This window comes from Saimiri boliviensis, chromosome 12, assembly GCF_048565385.1.
Source record: "Saimiri boliviensis isolate mSaiBol1 chromosome 12, mSaiBol1.pri, whole genome shotgun sequence".
Taxonomy (NCBI): domain Eukaryota; kingdom Metazoa; phylum Chordata; class Mammalia; order Primates; family Cebidae; genus Saimiri; species Saimiri boliviensis.
This window is the reverse complement of record NC_133460.1, coordinates 95182056-95200893: the sequence shown is the minus strand read 5'-3', so window position 1 is coordinate 95200893 and position 18838 is coordinate 95182056. Positions and strand designations below refer to the sequence as shown.

Below are 18838 nucleotides of genomic sequence, written 5' to 3'. Positions count from 1 at the left end.
AAGTTGTCTTTAATTCTTCCAAAAGCTCAGGTGCTTTAATTTAAAACCTCTGAGAGAAATTTTAATGAAAACCATCTAATTCAATTCTCTACATTTTGGACCGAGGAAATACCTTTTGAGAAAGGGCAGCAACATGCTCATGGAGCAGCCTTTATCCCCTGCATTTGCTGACCCAGTTTGGCACTTTACACATAATCTCTCTCCTCTAGTGACATCAGAGAAGTTAGTACAGTGTTAAATATTCAGATTGAAACGATCATAGATAGTTTAGGTCTTTGTGAACTGCAAGTGGTTTCCTGCATTGGAAATGAAGGTTCACTGGGGGAGGAGAGCTTCTCAGTGCTTTCTCCTTTCCTCATCCTTTCCCATCCCTTCCAACAAAGCACAGATCTGATTTAGAATTTAGCAGTACCAGTTGAGTGCTGGCTCCTGTCCACAGCAGCAGCATCTTCCCTGAGCGTCCTCCCAGCAGCTGAGATTATGCAGCATGTAGACTGATCTTCCCACTCAACCCTACTACCTACTATCCTTTTTTTTTTTTTTTTTTTTTTTGAGAGGAGTCTTACTCTGTCAGCCTGGCTGGAGTGCGATGGTACAATCTTGGCTCACTGCAATCTCCACCTCAAGCAATTCTCCTGCCTCAGCCTCCCAAGTAGCTTGAATTACAGGTGCCCACCACCACTCCTGGCTAATTTTTTGGATTTTTAATAGAGACAGGGTTTCACCATGTTGGTCAGACTGGTCTCAAACTCCTGACCTCAGGTGATTCACCCACCTCAGCCTCGCAAAGTTCTGGGATTACAAACGTGAGCCACACACCCGGCACCTACTTTCAACATCTCTCAAATCTCACCCCTCTAGTCACTGAAGCAAATATGAATACATATTCACCTTCCTCTCACCCTGCCTTCTTACAGAGAAGACAGCCAACCGTATACACTTCCCACTCCCCGATGTTTGCCCTTAGTAATATGTTCTTGAGATTTCTCTGTATCAGTACCCAGTGATGGTCCAAATAGCACTAGTGGGATGTATCCAAGTTTATTCACTAATCCTCTATTGCTGGACACACAGTTGTTCCAGCCTTTTCTGGCCTCTATGTCTAGGGACTGAGCCCAGGCCTGCTGCTCTCCCTCCACCATCAAAATCCCACCAAATACACAAGTCAGATCCCAGTTTCCGGGGCTCTGGCTACACTGGCAACTGTCCAAGCTGGGCCATGAGAAGGGCTCCGAGTCACAGGTGCCCAGGGAGAGTTTTACTTCCAAGAATCCCACAGGAGCAGAGGCTACAATCTTCTAACACCTTCCACTTTCAGGTTCCTGAATCACAAAACTCAGACCCTGAAACCCACACAGTTCATATCCTAGGTGAGCTCAGAGAAGGAACAAATGCTGCCACATAACAATCACTAAAGTCAGTGTTTTCATTTATAGTTCACTTAGTCATTCAACAAACATTTAGTGAGCATCTTCCAGGTCTCAGGAATTGTTCTTAGGCACTGGAGCGGGGTAAATCACTGAATACAACTCCCCTGCAATTGTAGAGCTTATGCGGTGGGGGCAAGGTGAAAAGAGCCAAAATAGACAATAAGAACATAATAAATAAGTAAATTACATAATCTGTTGCAACAGCGGTCCCCCACCTTTTTGGCACCAGGGACTAGTTTTGTAGAAGACAATTTTTCCATGAACCATGGTGGCAGGGCACAGTTTTGGGATGATTCCAGCATGTTCCATTTATTGTGAACTTTATTAGTAGCAGTAGTAGCAGTAGTAGAACCAGTGGGAGCCCCGAGCTTATTTTCCTGAAACGAGATGGTCCTATCTGCTGGTAATGGTAGACGTGATAGATCATCAGGCATTAGATTCTCATAAGGAGTATACACCTCGATTCCTCATACACACAGTTCACAATAGGATTTGCCTTCCTATGAGAATCTAATGCCGCCACTGATCTGACAGAAGGCAGAGCTCAGGCAGTAATGCGAGGGATGGGGAGCAACTGTAAATACAGACGAGGCTTCGCTCGCTCGCCCACCACTCACCTCCTGCTGTGCGGCCTGGTTCCTAACAGGCCACAGCCTGGTACCTGTCCGTGGCCTGGGGGTTGAGGATCCTTGTACTAGAAGATGACAGGTGGAAAAAATAAAGCAAAGTAAGAGAGCCTGGATGGGAAGAGACAGATTCAGGATGTAATTTAAAGAGGGTGGTTGGAGTAGGTCTCGTTGAGAAATCGTGAGCAATAACTTATTTTCCAGGCAGCTTCTTTTTTTTTTTTTAAGCTGCCACAAGTCAACTGTCATTATTACTGCTACAATTAAACTGTCATTACTGCAAATGTCAAGGCAACAATAAAGTAGTATCTTGGTGTGGCTGTTGTCTTGATTTGTGTTTTATTTTAGAATTGCTTGAGGCTGAGCACTGTCATTCCCACCTGTAATCCCAGCACACTGGGAGACTGAGGCGGAATTATCGCTTGAGCCCAGGAGTTCAAGACCAGCCTGGACAACATGGTGAAACCCTGACTCTATAAAAAATACAAAAACAGAAAAATTAGCCAGGCATGGTGGGGCACACCTGTAATCCCAACTCCTTGGGAGGCCGAGGTGGGAGAATCACTCTGCACTCCAGCCTAGGTGAGAATAAGATCCTGTCTTTAAAAAAAAAAAAAAAGAAAGAAAGAAAGAAAAGAGAACAGAAATTGCTTGAAGTAGGCAGATGCTAACTTAGGCCTTAGAAACTTTTTGTGATGCAGAAATGTATCATTGAAAGCACTGATGCAAGCAGGCTTTAAGGAGTGGTCATTTCCACCATTTATCCTATATGGATCAAATCTCTCAGAAATTCAGCCTGGAAACTGCCTGCCCACAATCTTCTGTCTGGCTGGAGATGACAGCATGAGACAAAAGTTTACATGAGGTCACCTGTGTTCAGTACTGTATTCCTACCCATGCATGTTCACCTGTCATCTCACTGATTGTTCAAACAAGCCCCATGCCCTGGTCCCCCTTTAACCCATGAGGACCCTAAGAAGCTAAGTGCTACCTCTGGTCACACAGTGGCTTGACAATGCATCCAGAGCAGAGCTGAAGTTTCTGACTTTCCACATTTATATTCCCCTTATATGGCCTCTCCAAACATAAATGTCTGTCTAGTCCTTTCAGACAGGGGGTCCAAATAAAACATAAACTGGAGAAAACCAAGCTTTGGCGTCACGTAAGTTCTCATCCATGAGACCATGCTGACAGGTATTTCTCATCACCAAGTCAGTTAGCTCGAAAGGTCAGTTCCTCATTCCCAGACAGTCAACCAACTAAGTGCCAGGGACCCTGCTAGGTGATGAGGCTACAGAGATGAATGGCAGTGACCTTGCCTGCAAGGACTTTGCATGGTCTTTAGGGGAGACAGGCAGGAGGTGAGCATGGACAAATGCTACAATGGGGGCCACAGACGATTGCAGGAAGAGGGACACTCAGCCCTTCTTCCTGCTTAGGGCTGGGGAAAGCTCCCTGGAAGAGGTGCGGTCTATGCAGAATCCAGAATGTTCTAGTTGAGGAAGGGGAAAGAGGGCAGCGAGACAGGACAGCGAGCGCTGGAGCTGGAGGGGCCTTCCATGCAGTCCGAACCTTAACCTAAAGGCCAGGAGAAGCCACAGCAGGGCGTTCAGTAAGCGGAGGACCAGCTGAAAACTGCGCTTGTGCAGAGAAAAGAAAGATCGGAGCACAAGCCTAGGAGGAAGCCTGGGGAGAGCTGGGAGGCCTGAACTAAGGGCAGTGGGCAGGGACAAAGAGGAGGGAATTCAAATAAAAAAGAGGAGGGTGCGCGACTTGGAGGAAGTCAGAAGGTCTGGCTCTGGGCCCGGGCTCTCCAATCATTGGCTAGGTGACCTTGAGCTACTCCTAGTTGCTTAATCCCTACCTACTTCACAGGGTTGTTGGAGGATTAACTGGGATAACCTAGAAGGAAAGAAAGTGCCCTGTGAATGCTACAGACTGCAAAACGCAGCGCCATTCACTCACCCCCCAGCACTGCTGCATCATGGCTAGAAGAGGTCAAATTACCCTCACAGGTGTGTAAGTTTCCCCTGCTCCACTGAACTTCTCTAATACTTGGCTGGCCTTTGGTAAATCCAGTCTCCTTTCTGGACCTGATCACCTTTTCCGTAAAATTCAAGAGCTGACTCAGATGATCTTCAGGGTTTCTCCCAGTTTGAAGTTCCACAGTTTTGTTGTCTTATTCATCTTGTGTCCCAACTTCTATGGTAATAATTATTTGCCAGATGAAAAACTGTTGAAGGAAGACTCATCAACAGAAGGAAAAAAAACTGAACTAATGAGTGACTGACTCTGAAAACAAAGATGAAAAAGTGCGTGTTCTTTAAACACCTTGAAGGGTTACATTCATATACTCTGTTCAATGACATAGTAATAAAAATCTGAAGAGGTTTCACCCAAACAATTATTCTTATGTACAGTATTTGTGATCTTAAAAGGTTAAATTATTATTGGCCTGGAAATTTGCCTAAGAGAAGCTAAAAGATACGTCCAGATAAAGACTTGCAAAGGAATGTTCGTACCAGCTTCATTTGTAATAGCCAAATCCTGGAAACAACCTAAGCGTCCATCAACAGATGAATGCATAAACAGTTTGCACTATACCCGCGAAACAAAATACTACTCAGCAAATTAAAAGGCCCAAAGTTTTGATACAAGAAAAAACACAGATGAACCTCAAAATCATTATGCTAAAAAAAAAACCCACAAAATGGGAGAAAATATTTACAAATTATATACCTGATAAGGGCCTACTATGCAGAATGTTCAAAGAACTCTTACCATTCCAAAACAAGAATATAAAAAAAAAAAAAAAATTTTTAAATAGCTAATAGATTTGAGTAGACATTAAAGAAGATACGCAAATGGCCAAGAAGCCAATGTGAAAAGAAACTCAATATCATTAGTCATTACTGAAATATAAATCAAAACCGAAACCATGACAAGATACTACTTCATACCCACTAGGATGGCCAATTAAAAAGACAAACAACAGAAAATAGCAAGTGTTGGCAAGGCTGTGAAGAAATTGGAACCTTCATTCATTGCTGGAGGGAATGTAAAATGATGCAGGACTTTGGAAAGCTGTCTGGAGGTTCTACCGTAAGTTAAACATGGAATTACCATATGGCTGGCCGAGTGTGGTGGCTCACGCCTGTAATCCCAGTACTTTGGGAGGCCAAGGTGGGTGGACCACATGAGATCAAGAGTTTCAGAGTTTCCTGGTCAACATGGTGAAACCCCATCTCTACTAAAAGCACAAAAAAATTAGCCAAGCGTGGTGGTGCATGCCTGTCATCCCAGCTACTTGGGAGGCTGAGGCACAAGAATCGCTTGAGCCCGAGAGGCTGAGGTTGCAGTAAGCCAAGATCATGCCACAGTACTCCAAACTGGGCAACAGAGCAAGACTATCTCAAAAACACAAACAACAAAAAAAAGAATTACCATATGACCCACCAATTCTACTCAAAGATATATACCCAAAAGAACCAAAAGCAGATGTTCAAACAAAAATTTGTACACAAATGTTCATAGTAGCACTATTCACAATAGTAAAAAGGTGGAAAAATCCAAATGTCTATCAATAGATGAATAGACAAAGAAAACGTTATCTCTACCTATACAATGGAATATTATTCAGCAGTAAAAAAGGCATGACGTACTCACACATGACACAGTATAGATGAACCTTGAAAGCATGATGCTGTGTGAAAGAAGCCAGACACAAAAGCCACATATTATGTGATCCCATTTAAATAAAATTTCCAGAATAGGAAAGTCTGTAGGGACGGAAAGTAGATTGGTTTCCAGGGAGTGGGGAAAGGAGAAAGTGGGAAGTAACTGCTTAGTAGGTTTGAAGTTTCCTTTTGAGGCGATGCAAATGTTTTGGTACTAGAGAGTGGTGATGATTACACAATACTGTGAACGTACCGGATGTCACTAAATTATGCATTTTAAAATAGTGAAAGAACACACACACACACACACACACACTCACACAAAGACTACATACTTGGATTCCATTTGTACAAAATTCTAGAAAATGCAGACCAATTTACAGTGACAGAAAGCAAATCAGTGGTTCCCTGAGTGGGAACGAAATAAGGAGAAGAGGGAAAGATAAATTATAAGAAGCCCGAAGAAACATTTTTGGTTGATAATAATGTTTTTTATTTTTTTGAGATGGAGTTCCGCTCTTGTTGCCCAGGCTGGAATGCCATGGCACTATCTTGGCTCGCTGTAACCTCCACCTCCCGGGTTCAAGCAATTCTCCTGCCTCAGCCTCCCAAGTAGCTGAAATTACAGGCGCCTGCCATGATGCCGGGCTAATTTTTTATATTTTTAGTAGAGACAGGGTTTCACCATGTTGGCTAGGCCGATCTTGAACTCCTGACTTCAGGTGATCCAACCACCTCGGCCTCCCAAAGAGCTGGGATTATAGGTGTGAGCCATCGTGCCCCACCAACAGTGTTTATTATCTCAATTGCTTGATGGTTTGATGGACACTGATGGATACTTCAAACATGTGCAGCTTAGCATACTTCAATTATACCTCTTAAAATTAAAAAAAAGTCCAAAAAATTTTAAAATTTTATTATTAGACCTCTGAATTGTTAGCATTATTGAACTGTTATTTGAAATACACTGAGAAACTCATGGTTTAAAGGATTTTTACCGTAAACACTGTCGCAGGTCAAAAGCCAACAATCCTTCCCCAATTTATGGATTCTATTCATTCTGGTTGTTACAGACCATGGTTTTGTTTTGTTTTGTTTTGTTTTGTTTTGAGACGGAGTTTCGCTCTTGTTACCCAGGCTGGAGTGCAATGGCACGATCTCGGCTCACCACAACCTCCGCCTCCTGGGTTCAGGCAATTCTCCTGCCTCAGCCTCCTGAGTAGCTGGGATTACAGGCACGTGCCACCATGCCCAGCTAATTTTTTGTATTTTTAGTAGAGACAGGGTTTCACCATGTTGACCAGGATGGTCTCGATCTCTTGACCTTGTGATCCACCCGCCTCGGCCTCCCAAAGTGCTGGGATTACAGGCTTGAGCCACCGCGCCCGGCACAGACCATAGTTTCTTAAGGCAAAAGAACACCTATAACAATGTCTGCGAAGATGGTTCAAAAAGTATGTCTGGCAGAGACTAGCTGAGGCTGATGTGTCCTTGTTTCAAGCCAGGAATTCCTTTTGCTATTAATAGGAGCCTGGGACACCTTAATCGTTGCAGAATCCTGGTTTTCTGAATTGGTTCAAAAATGGTCTTGGGGAATTTGGCAGACACTAAGTTTGCAAATCAAACTATCATATCTGTTATTATTTTAGCACATGCTGAGAGGATTGTAAGTGTTTATACTTTCCGTGAGCATCAAATTTAGGTCTTGCCTAACATGCATAACAAGCAGAATAAGACAGTGAATTGAATGCCAGAGTCGGATTTGTTCGTGGAATTTAAATTGGGATATAGATTTCACTTTAAACCAAAGTTACACTTAAAGCTATAAGGAAAAAAAAAAAAAAGGCAGGGGAGCAGAAACGGAAAAAAAAAAAAAAAAAAAAAAGTTTTCATTGAATTTCTCAGTTTGTCTTAAATTTGACCTACTTTCAAATTTATTTCAGTCATTTTTTTCTATAATATTTTCTTTATAAGTGATGGATTTTCTACAAATTAAGGATCCAGATAGTTACATAGAGAAGACAGGATTGCTTGAATTAATATAACATTCCTTATTCCAAGGCCCATCCACCTGTGTTTTGATAAATACTATTTTTCTTAGCTTTCCCGGGTCCTAGTAAGGTTGTGCCCCAGTTTCCTTATCTGTAAAATGGGGAGAACACCACCTACCTCACAGGATTATTGTTGGAATAAATGGATTAAACATACCTAGAGCGTTTAGAAGAGTGGCTGGCACACAGAAAGCACTCTATAAAAGTTAGCTGTTATTCTTTATTATTACTTTATTATTACTGCTCCCTTCAACAGATAAGAACACTGAGGCTCAGGGCTAGTAGCAGCAAAGCTGAATCCAGAACATTAGATCATGCCTGCTCCTGCTCCGTCTCACTACTCCACACCACCTTCTGTACCCACACATATTTTGTGTATGAAAGTAAGAGTACCAAAGGGGAGCAGGCAGAAATAGCTGTGTAACTTAAATCTAAAAAACATGAACTGGTAGTCGCTGACCAGCCCTGCGACTCACCCAGTTCAGGCACCAGGGCAAGTCATCAGTCATTTTTAAAGCCCGCTTCATATAGTGATTTTGAAAATGGAGTTAAAAGACTTCTGCAAAGAACCAACATAAGTTCAAGAGGATTTCCAAAAAAAAATCTCATGAGCAGAAAAATTACATCAGTATCCGCTTATTTCTATTAGCATTAAAATGGACCTTAAAAAGCACCGCAACTCAAGATGGAATGACTCCTACAGAGTTAAATGGGAAGTGGCTGACCCATCAATCAAGTCCTATGAAGTCAGGACTAGAAAAATCCAGAGGCTTCTAGATGATATCTACAGGCTGATACAATGCAAACATATTTGCAAGGCTGTTTGATATAAACTGTGTGTCCAAACTCATGCATTCTAAAGTGATATTTATTTATCTTTCTAGTTCCACATATTTCATTACAACTGCTCCTTACAAATTTAATCAAATTAAAAGATAAAGCCACACGATGAAAGTCTGTTGGAACACAGGATATTCAGAGGGTCTCACAGTAGCACCTCTGCAGACAACTCGCTACTTACCACAAAGAAAAAAATGCCCTTCTACAATGGAGCAATCCAGTGGCCACCATGTTAAACAAGGGATCAAACTCTTAGCCTGTCTTTGCCAAAATGTTTAACCTGGATCTGGCCATGAAGAAACAACAGTCACAGCCATATTGGGGTTTATTCTCCAAGACAATTGGCCTGTAATCTTCAGTCATGGAAAGTGGAAAGAGTTGTGTATACTTGGTAGATTAAAAAAAAGAGATGGCCAGTGCAGTGGCTCATGCCTATAATTCCAGCACTTTTGGAGGTCGAGGCAGGAGGATCACTCAAGCCCAGGAGTTTGAGACCAGCCTGAGCAACATGGTGAAACTCCATCTACAAAAAATACAAAAATTAGCAGAGTGTGGTGGTGCACGTCTGTAGTCCCAGCTACTCGGGAGGCTGAGGTGGGAGACTGCTTGAGCCAGGGAGGTCAAGGCTGCAGTGAGCATGATTGCACCACTGCACTCCAGCCTGAGTGACAGAGTAAGACCCTGTCTCAAAAAAAAAAAAAAAAAAAAAAGAGAGAGAGAGAGAGACATTATAAACAAATGCCAAAAAAAAAAAAAAAAAAAAAAAAAAAGCCCTAGCTATATGAGACATTTATCTGACAATTGAGAAATTTAAAAATCTAGTGTTTATTGGCCATAAGGAGCTGTAGGAAGAAAGAAAAAATAATAAATTTTTTTAAAAATCTAGTGTTTATTAGAAAAAAAAACCACTAATTTCCTTAGCTATGATAACAAAATTATAGTTATACAAATTACTTTCAAATAGTTCAGGAAAAGAGAAAGCGAGAGCACACTCAAGGGCAAGCAAGAATGCAAATACAGTCCCCCAAAAGCAAGGTTTTTTTTTTTTAAAAAAAAATACAGTCCAAATTATATCTTTGGTTGAAACAAATGTGAAGCGGAGTTGGGGCTGGAGTGGCAGAAATAAAAACAGCCTTCCTATAACTGGCTTGGGAGTAAGAAGTAGAATGTGTTTTGCTTCCTTTAAATAAAAATATTAGTTATGCTTTTACATCTCAAAAAGTTCATCTTTAAACCAGAGCTTGAAGGGTATCAAGAGTATGTTTCTGGGTATGAGAGGAAAGTAGGTATTGGGTTTTTTCTCTATTAAGGATCTGGAAAAAAAAGTAACCTTGAACCAAGAAGAGCAGAAAAGAAAATGTGATGGTCTGACCATCACAGAAAGAAAGAAACAGAGCATGAGATGCCCAGGAGAGACCCAGTCTACTGGCACTCCCAGAAAACCCTGTGGGGGTGGGAGGGCAGGATGGGGTGGGAGGAAATACAGCCAAGGAGGCTTTTATCAACCCCCCTGGGGGCTGTGAGTAGACTAAAGCCAGTAGATAAATGGTTATTTTATGAAAGCCTCCATTTCTCTCTCCTCCATTCCCAGGCAGACAAAAGGGTGACCTAGCAGAAAAAAATAATAACCAGAAATATGGGAATTCTCATTCCAGCCTGATGACTCTCTCACTGTGTGACCTTCAACAATTCACTTGACTTCTCTGATGCTCATTTGCCTTACCTAGAAAAACAGGAAGGCTGGGCTAAAGCAGCTCTCAGATGCCTTCCAGGACTAAAATCTAAGATGCTAAAGGGCAGCACAGTCTTCAAGACAGTGCAATACCAATGTGAGATGTCTACTCCTGTTGTTTTTAAAAATGAAATACTCTAAGGTACAGCCAGTTAGGAAAGGAAATAAGGAAAAAAAATAGTTTTATTGTTTTCTTTTTTGTAAAAGTAATACATGTTCACTGAATTTTTTTTAAAATAGAAAATAATAAAAAGGAAGAAAAAAAGACAAAGCACTCTAATTGCCCCATTCAGAGTTAGAACTACTGTTAATGTCTGTAATTTTTTCTTGAGATATTTTTCATGGCCGGGCCGGCAGGCACCAGCCCACACTCATACACATCTTTTCAAAAACAAACATGAGATCTTTGCATACATGGTTTGTACTTTTTTTTTAGTTAACATTATGTAGTCCTCCTTCCAGATCAACCAATGCAAAATAACAGCATCACTCTAACGGCTGAGTGGTACATGACTTTATACCTCCACATGATTTTTCCAACTGAGAAACATTTAGGTGGTTTCTAATTTTCCCTCTTCTAGACAATGTTGCGATAAAGATTCTGATGTTCATCCTCATCTACATACATAAAGACTTTAAATCAAGATTTAATCACACACATCTCCCTTTTTAGGCGGAAGGTTAAAATATAGATTATTTCAAACATCAGGTAAAGTTTCTCCAGAATTCTGCTATCGCCAGCGCGGGAGGACGCAGCTCTGGCCCCGCGGCGCCCGCATCCTGGCTCTGGAAACACTTGGTCTCCAGATTCAGTGAGGCCACACGGACGCCTGAGGCCCAGCTTTGGGACAACGACGACATCTGCAAGGCTGCAAAAAGATTTTAGGGCGAGCTCCAGGCCGGTCTCTGTGGCCGACTGACGGTGCATGCCGGTTTAGGAGTCCCTGCAGCAGCCACAGCCGCACGCCTGTAAAACGTTTGTGTGTCCCATGTTTACGTTCTCTGCCTCTGAAACCAACAGTGTCCCCAAACACACTCCGCCAGGCTGTGTTAACACAATCCAGTTCAGACACATGAAAATTATTGCCTCTGTCTCCTGAACTGAAAGAGCTGCTTTCAGTTTGTTGAAGTACCTACTCCAACATTCCAACGAATTATTTTTATACCAAAAACATTTTTAGAGATTGAAAAACAGTATAAAATTTCTTCTGGTTCACTGACATTAGCCTTAATTTTTCTGACTTTTAAAATTATGCTACTGTTCCAAATATTCTTTGTGAATGCCGGAGAAAGCATTTCATTCTCTTTTTGTGGTTATTGTTGTTTTCATGGGTGTATCAATGTCACAAACATGTACCTATGTCCATGGCTAAATTTAACTGATATGGGACATATTTCGTATCAGGTGATAAGGGAAATGGATGGATGGAGTCATTCTACATTGGTGATTACTCCACAATTTTGCTAAGATTTGCGCAAGAGCCACCTAGTTTTATTCTTGGAAGAAACTGCAATTGATCATTTCCAATCCCTGGAGAGGCTAGATTAGGAAGGTTAATTGCCTTATCCAGGTCACCGACTCAAAGTCCGCAAGGTTTTTTCTCTCTCTGGCACTCCTTGACAAAAACCCAATAATTAATTTAGAGCAAAGATGCTCATTTTACATCTGACAACATCAGACTGATCTTAAATAGCTCTGTTCAATAATTAATTCAAAATAAACCAAAAGCAGAGATATAGTGAAACCAATTCATCTTGAAAATATATATTACCTAGTCTACTCCTGAAACTGGAGGGTAGGTTGAAAGGCAGGCCTAACAAAACTTAAAAACATATTTGGGAAAGCGTCTACAGACAAGTTGCAAAACCGAAAAGTATTTAAGATGTCCAGACAGCAGCAACTGGAGGTTTCCAGGTTTGGGCCAGAGTGGGAAGTGGCAACTGAGAACTGATGGGTCATTAGTGTGATCAAGAGAAAGCAGGTGCAAAGAAAAGGCAGAAGCAAGTGGCCCTGGTATAGCCTTAAAGCAAATACCACATGAAAGAAGGCAAACGTGGCGTGAAAACTATCTTCATGGGGTGATAACCACCTGCAAACACACACGTGACCCCCTGCCTTTTGTTTCTGAACACATGGAAAGATTGATTTGTCCAACTGAGGCATGAGTTATTAACACACCCTCATGCAAGCTGTTTAACTGCTCCCTTCTTGCTCATAAAGTACATTAGCACCAGTATGTGCCATCTCCCCTACAGTTCTGCTGTCAGCAAGTTGGAAAAGGTGCCTTATAAACCATCGGGGGACTTACTTATCTTATAAAATCCATCAGGAGTTGTAGGGAAGAGGAAGATCAATCAACTTGACTGTCACTTCCACCGCGGTAAAGAGTTTATCATATTAGATGGATATACCCAGCATATCCAAAACACACACAAAATATTTGGGAAGAGGGGTCCTTCCCGCTTTCACCTCCTCCCCCAACAGCTGGTAGTGATAACTAGTCCCCACACTTGCTATTGTAAACTTCTAAGACGAAAATCTTGTACAGCTCCTTATTTGGGTGGAATTTAAATGGTGACCACCCATGGAGCCAAACTATCAGTTCACCAACAATACAATACCCCCATGGTGGGGTTGGAAACCAAATTCACATTCCGGATTCAAAAACATACCTTTTTAATTAGGATCAGAATCTGCCAATCTACTCACTGGTGGGAACAAGCAGTATTAGGCACGCAGGAAAACGCGCATATTCCCAAGATCCAGCCAGGCTCTTTAAACAGAAAGGGAACTGCCCATGCTCCTTTCTGCAAACCACTAATTACCATCTTTGCCCTGATTCTGGAATATGGATCACTTTACTTAATGTAAAACTTTTCAACACTCTATTCTAAACACAGCTACCAGTCTGTGGATCACACCAGCGGTAGATCCACAGCAGCTTTCCCTGTTAAAATATACAAAATATCAGTTAGAACATCCCAAATTAAGTAATCACTGTGGCAGCAAAAAATCAGATTAAGTAGGATTTTGTGGCATAGGAGACCATTGAACCTTTTGTCAGGCAGAGAGACCAGGACGGATGAAGGGACAGGGGAGTCCTGCTTCTGAACGTCTCTTTTGGGTTTTAACTCCAGTATCTCAAGCTTCCTCCATTCTTACTTTCCATATTTAGTTCGGTCCATTTTAATTTCTATCCCTTGATTATACCCCAGTTCCCAGCATTTTGTGTATTCTTGTTTATCAAACCTGTGAATTGAGCTATATCAATGTGTTCCCTTGAGGACCGGCTGTTGTGGGCAGGGAAGAATATTAGTTTAAACTGGCTTCAAGAACCTAAAGCCACAAGAAAAATAAATCAGAGGGAGAGAAAGAAACTGGATAACATGGAATCATCTCACTGTGAGTCAATCCTGACTGGATTTTTTCTACTCCCGGGACTATTAGAACAGGCAAAGTGATCTCAACAGATCAGAGTTCACATTCTAATGGGCAGATTCGGGCTTTTTAAATTATTCATTAGATAAACTGCGAAGAAGGTAGCAAAAGAATATGTGGGTAGAAAAATAAAAGGAGTGATCAAATTCTTTCTTTTTCTCCCCTACAGCACTGGCATTAGAATGGCTCTGTGTGTACCATATGCATAGTCCTTTACTGTGACTAATGGGAATAATGTACTACATTTCATAATACTGATCTCTTTGCAATTTGAGAAAAACTCACAATTGGATGACTATACATACTATCTAAAAATACTTATCACAACAAATGCTCAAGCAAAATTTCTTTTTCAGATAAAACTTTGAAAAGTGTTCTGGATAAGCAAAAGAACCATTCAGACTGCTAGGAAAAGAGCCCCCTTCTCTTTTTCCCTGTTGGGGTAAACGCTTAATCCTCTCAGATGTTTTCCCTGCTGAATGCTTGTCTTATGTGCAGTTTAAGATGGTATTTAAAATTTTCAAAATTCCTTCTACAAGTGTATTCCTATTTCCCCTAATATTGGGCTCAAACCAATGTTAACTGGCACAGATGTTAGAAATTCCAACCTCTTTCCAGAAAAGACCAATGTAAGGGAATGCCCCTTTTTAGCAAATTCTTATTTCTTCTCTCTGATTCTGGATGTAATTGTCAGCATACCCATCAAAGTGGGTGAACATCATACACAACTTGCCTGCGTTATCACCCCCTAATGGATACATGGAGATCCTTCCAAACACAGAATGTCTGTAAAATTAGAGTCTGTAAATCAGAGTTGCTACTTATAACACTTTCTATTCTGAGTGAGGGGAGCACTTTACTCTGAAAATACAGCCAGCCAGTGTTCTAATGCTATGCAGAGACTATAAACTTCAGAGATCAAAGCTGGATTCATGTCTTCATTAACTATAAACACTTATATGCAGGTGGTACTAGCTATCAAATGCTAAACCAAAATTTTTCTATTTTTTATAATTACTTTTATTCACCACTTAAAAATAATCTAGAAAAAAAAGTCATATGTGCTCAAATATGTAACCTGATGTCACACATTAGCCAGGAATATTTTGTTGCAAATCAAGTAAGTTAGGGAAATCACCTATACAGTCACTTCATAAGAGCGGTGCACGCGTTTGGTTTCTTTCCCCCATGACTAGTGGTACACTTTGTAGGTCCATCTGACTGCTAATGTCAACATTACACACGAAACTGAGTGGCTCTGTTTTCATTCTAATGAGTGCTTTAAAACTTGCAACCTAAAATTTAAATTCCTGATGTTCATCAAGGTTAATAAATAACTTCTTACAAATAAAGGATTAGGTTTGATTTTAAAGCTCACAATTAAAACAAAATAATTTTTAAAATAAAACAGTGTGAATGGTTGAGGAGATAATTCCTTGTAAAATATTCGCCGGAATCTCAATGTTTTCTTATTTCTGCTAGTAAGAAAAAAAAAATATATATATATATATATATTTGTTAAGTTCTCAAATTATTCTGATTTCCCAACTTATCCCAAATCTCCTCTTAGGGTATTATTTATATTTTTTTGTTTCCTAAATAGCCTAAATAGTGTTTTATATACAATAATGCTTCTATGTTAGCCAATTTGGAGAATGCACATTTAAAATAAAAATCTTATATTATCTGTGTCTATACGTAACTGATCATCTTTACAGTAAACAAGAGCAGAAAGGGTATGGAGATTCCTAACTGAAGCTAAGAATACAATGATAAGGAAATGAAATCATTGTACTCCAGAGAAATTTACTCTGGATGCAATCTTCACACAGTAAGACTGGCTTCAATAAAACAAACACAATCAGTCTCATTATTATTCAATACACTTCATGTGTTTTTCTTTGTAAATGTAGTATACAGCAGTTCTCTAAAGACCAAATATAACATGTGAACAGGAACTGATTTGTATTATAATTGCTACTATGGTTTTTCCAAAGTCATTGGCCTTTATCTAAAATGAAAGCCATTACTAATAAAAATCAGTAAACACAGTTATTAAGTGGAAGAATGTTGGTAATCCTCAAACGTGCAATGCAACATGAAGAAGATTGATGTTTCCATCATTTTGAAAGCAATCGAAACTCTTCCTCTTATGAGTAAAATTATGACCTCACTAAAATAATTAGAAAAAATAGAGGTTCTCTTATAATATTTAATATATGTTCCACTATAGCATTTCATCCAAAGCTGTAGCTCACAAAATTCCCCAAAACAGGCAGACAACTCGTTTTGCAGCTGAGCACAGTGTCTCCACTATATTTTCTCAAAGATGGCTGATGCAAACCACACCTCATAACTACATAAAAATGGTTGCTCAGATGGAATTATGCAAATGCAGTTTCAAAATAACCTGCTCAAATTTCGGCCCATTAAAGATGGGCCTACAAGGCATTTGCGACACCTGCCTGGTTCCAGCGGAATTTCAGTGGGTACTAAGGAGAGCACAAATCCCAAATCATCCTTATAAAGAAAGCCTGAAACGTAAGTATGAAAACATCAAATCCCATGGGCATATTCACAGCCCCTGGACCTGGCCCCTGGACACTGATCCTTCACCAATGTAAAGCAAGCAGAGCCATGAGGTGCTTCTTGAGGTCTCCATCCCGCCCTGTGAGTAGAAGGGGCCATCTTTGAAAAGCCGAGTCCCTTCTTTTAAAATAAGATATTCCAAAGATGGGATTTTTCAAAATGGGAGATGAATTTACAGGGTAAATTATTTATTATATGATGCAATTAAAATATCCTTTAAATGATCCATTTCCATAAAATGGTATTTATTTTCAACCTGGCAGTATTTCATAATCAGGTGCCCATCTACAAAGACTTTCTGTGACTGTAAAGTTCCCAGTTTTCTTCTACTTAAAAGTAAACAATAGAAAAATGCAGAGTGATTACAATACCAAAGCAATTTCAATAAATTTCATACGCAGCCAAATTTCAAGCCACAAGACACTGGCTCGGTAAGAACCACATTAGATGTTTCCAAATTAATAATTGACCAAATTGGATTTTTTACTAAGTAAACTTTAAATTTGAAATACTTTTTTTTCTGTTGCTTTATATTTATATTAAGGAATAAAGCGAAATTTTAAGTACTGATGTACATATATTGCCAATTATATTTTGTACTGGCTGAATAATTTGCAAAACATCAGAAAAATGTGAAATATTTTCATTTTGTAATAGTTGGAAACTGTTCGTAGTTGAAAGTTTAAAATATATATTTTTATATATATATATAAAATATCCAGTTATAGCAAAAACTTTTCATAAGTGGAGATTCAGTATTCCCAGTCAAAAATAGGGAACCATTTTGTTCCGAAATATGATAGCAGCGTTTTCTAACATTAAACTCGAATTTTCACGATTCTTTGTATTAAATAAGTCAGTCTTCGAAACAATAAATACTTAACTGCTATTTACTTCCATTTACACCCACCACTGGTTAGGTCTATTACTACATTTTAGTAAGTTTATAGGACTAAAAGCATCAGTGGAGCTGTGGAAAACCTCTGCTCTGTTCCAAAAGGGTAAATTTTGCTGTACTTACGTGTATTTATCTAGTTTTGTCAGTTTCGCAAACTGCTCATCATTCACTTTCCTACACTTCTTAAACTAGTTTTGAAGAATTCATTACAAACTGAGTAAACCCTTACGAGAGTAAAGTTCTTTTAAATAAACCAACATTCTAGGCCTCTGACCGTCACACAAAATCTCAAAAGAACAAATAAAACAAAGCATCACTGTTTTTACTTGTGTGTCCCTCAAATGGGCTGAAAGAGCGGCTAGGGGCCTATTAACCACCCCCAATCTTCTCAAGCATTGGGAAGGCCGACCTGAGAATTCATGACCCAAATCGCACGAATCACCCGAGTCACAAGGTGGTAACATTAATGGAAAACGGTTGTGTAGCTGAACTCTTCGAAAGGGACTTCTTGAAAAGTGTCTACGCTTTCAGGGCAAAGCAAAATATGTTGTTTACGAACTCTCACCTCCCTTTTCACCCCAGTGTCACTGGTTGGCTTCAGGGACACCATGAAGGGTGGTTTAATTTTTGGCAGCATTTTACTTACACACCCTCACACGCGCACACACTCACGCACGACTCACCCCATACATTCCAGCGTCCTCTTGGGACCAGAAAGATGAAATACAGTCTCTGGGCCATTTCCCCTCAATCGGAGCTATTTTAGTTCAAAATATATAGAAACATCCCTGAAGAGAAGATAAAGGAGATAACGAAAAACAAAATAATTTCCCTTAAAGAACTCGGCTACCCTCTTTCCAGCCTAACAAACAGGCAGAAGGACACCGACTCTGCCCAGAGAGGGGACAAGAAACTTCAAACGCAAGATGGGAGAGCGAAGTTCAGCAGAGACGGGAGATGAAGCCACAAAGGGGGCTCTCGGGGCGTGTCCCCAGGCGTACCCCTGGTCCCTTCTCCCCCTCTTACCTTTGGATGATCTGGGGTAGGCCAGCTTGGGGCGGGGGCGGAGGCGGCGGCGGCGGCGGCGGCGGCGGCGGCGGCGGCGGCGGCTGCTGCATCCCTCGCGGGCCGGAGGGTGCCGGGGACGCCCGGGCACCAGGCACACTGCAGGCAACTCTGTCCGGCTGCTCCGGACCGCTGGGGTCCGCGTCCTGGCTCATGGCTGCTGCCAGCACCATGCGGGGCGAGACCAGCCCGGGATCGCGGCGAGAGAGCTCACGGGAGGGGCGGTCCCGGGCCACGGGCGCTCACTGGCCGGGGTCCCCGTGCCCAGTCCCCTTGTCCTTCCCGGTGGCGCGGGGAGGAGACGCGAGGGGCGGGGAGGAGGCAGTCCCGGCGGCGCCGCCTCCTCCTCCAGCAGCTCCAGCTTGTCCGGGCCAGCCACGCGGGGGCGGGGGCCAGGGGGCGTCTTCCGACCGGTGGGAGCTGCTCGGCGCCTAGGTGGACCCGGGATCTCTGCCCGCCGACCCCGGGCGCAGCAAGCAGGGAGGGAGCGC

General features: G+C 41.4%; 1 protein-coding gene across 2 annotated transcripts in view; it reads right to left on the bottom strand.

Annotated features, from left to right (window-relative positions):
- RBM20 (RNA binding motif protein 20) overlaps window positions 1–18593 on the bottom strand; it is a 204087-nt gene extending 185494 nt beyond the window's left edge. For both annotated transcript variants that reach the window (XM_010332997.3, XM_039465363.2), the window contains exon 1: window positions 18309–18593. In XM_010332997.3, coding sequence (XP_010331299.2) covers window positions 18309–18520 — 212 coding nt within the window. In that variant the 5' untranslated portion in view covers window positions 18521–18593. The remainder of the gene's footprint in view (window positions 1–18308) is intronic.
- Between the last annotated feature and the right edge of the window lie 245 nt (window positions 18594–18838).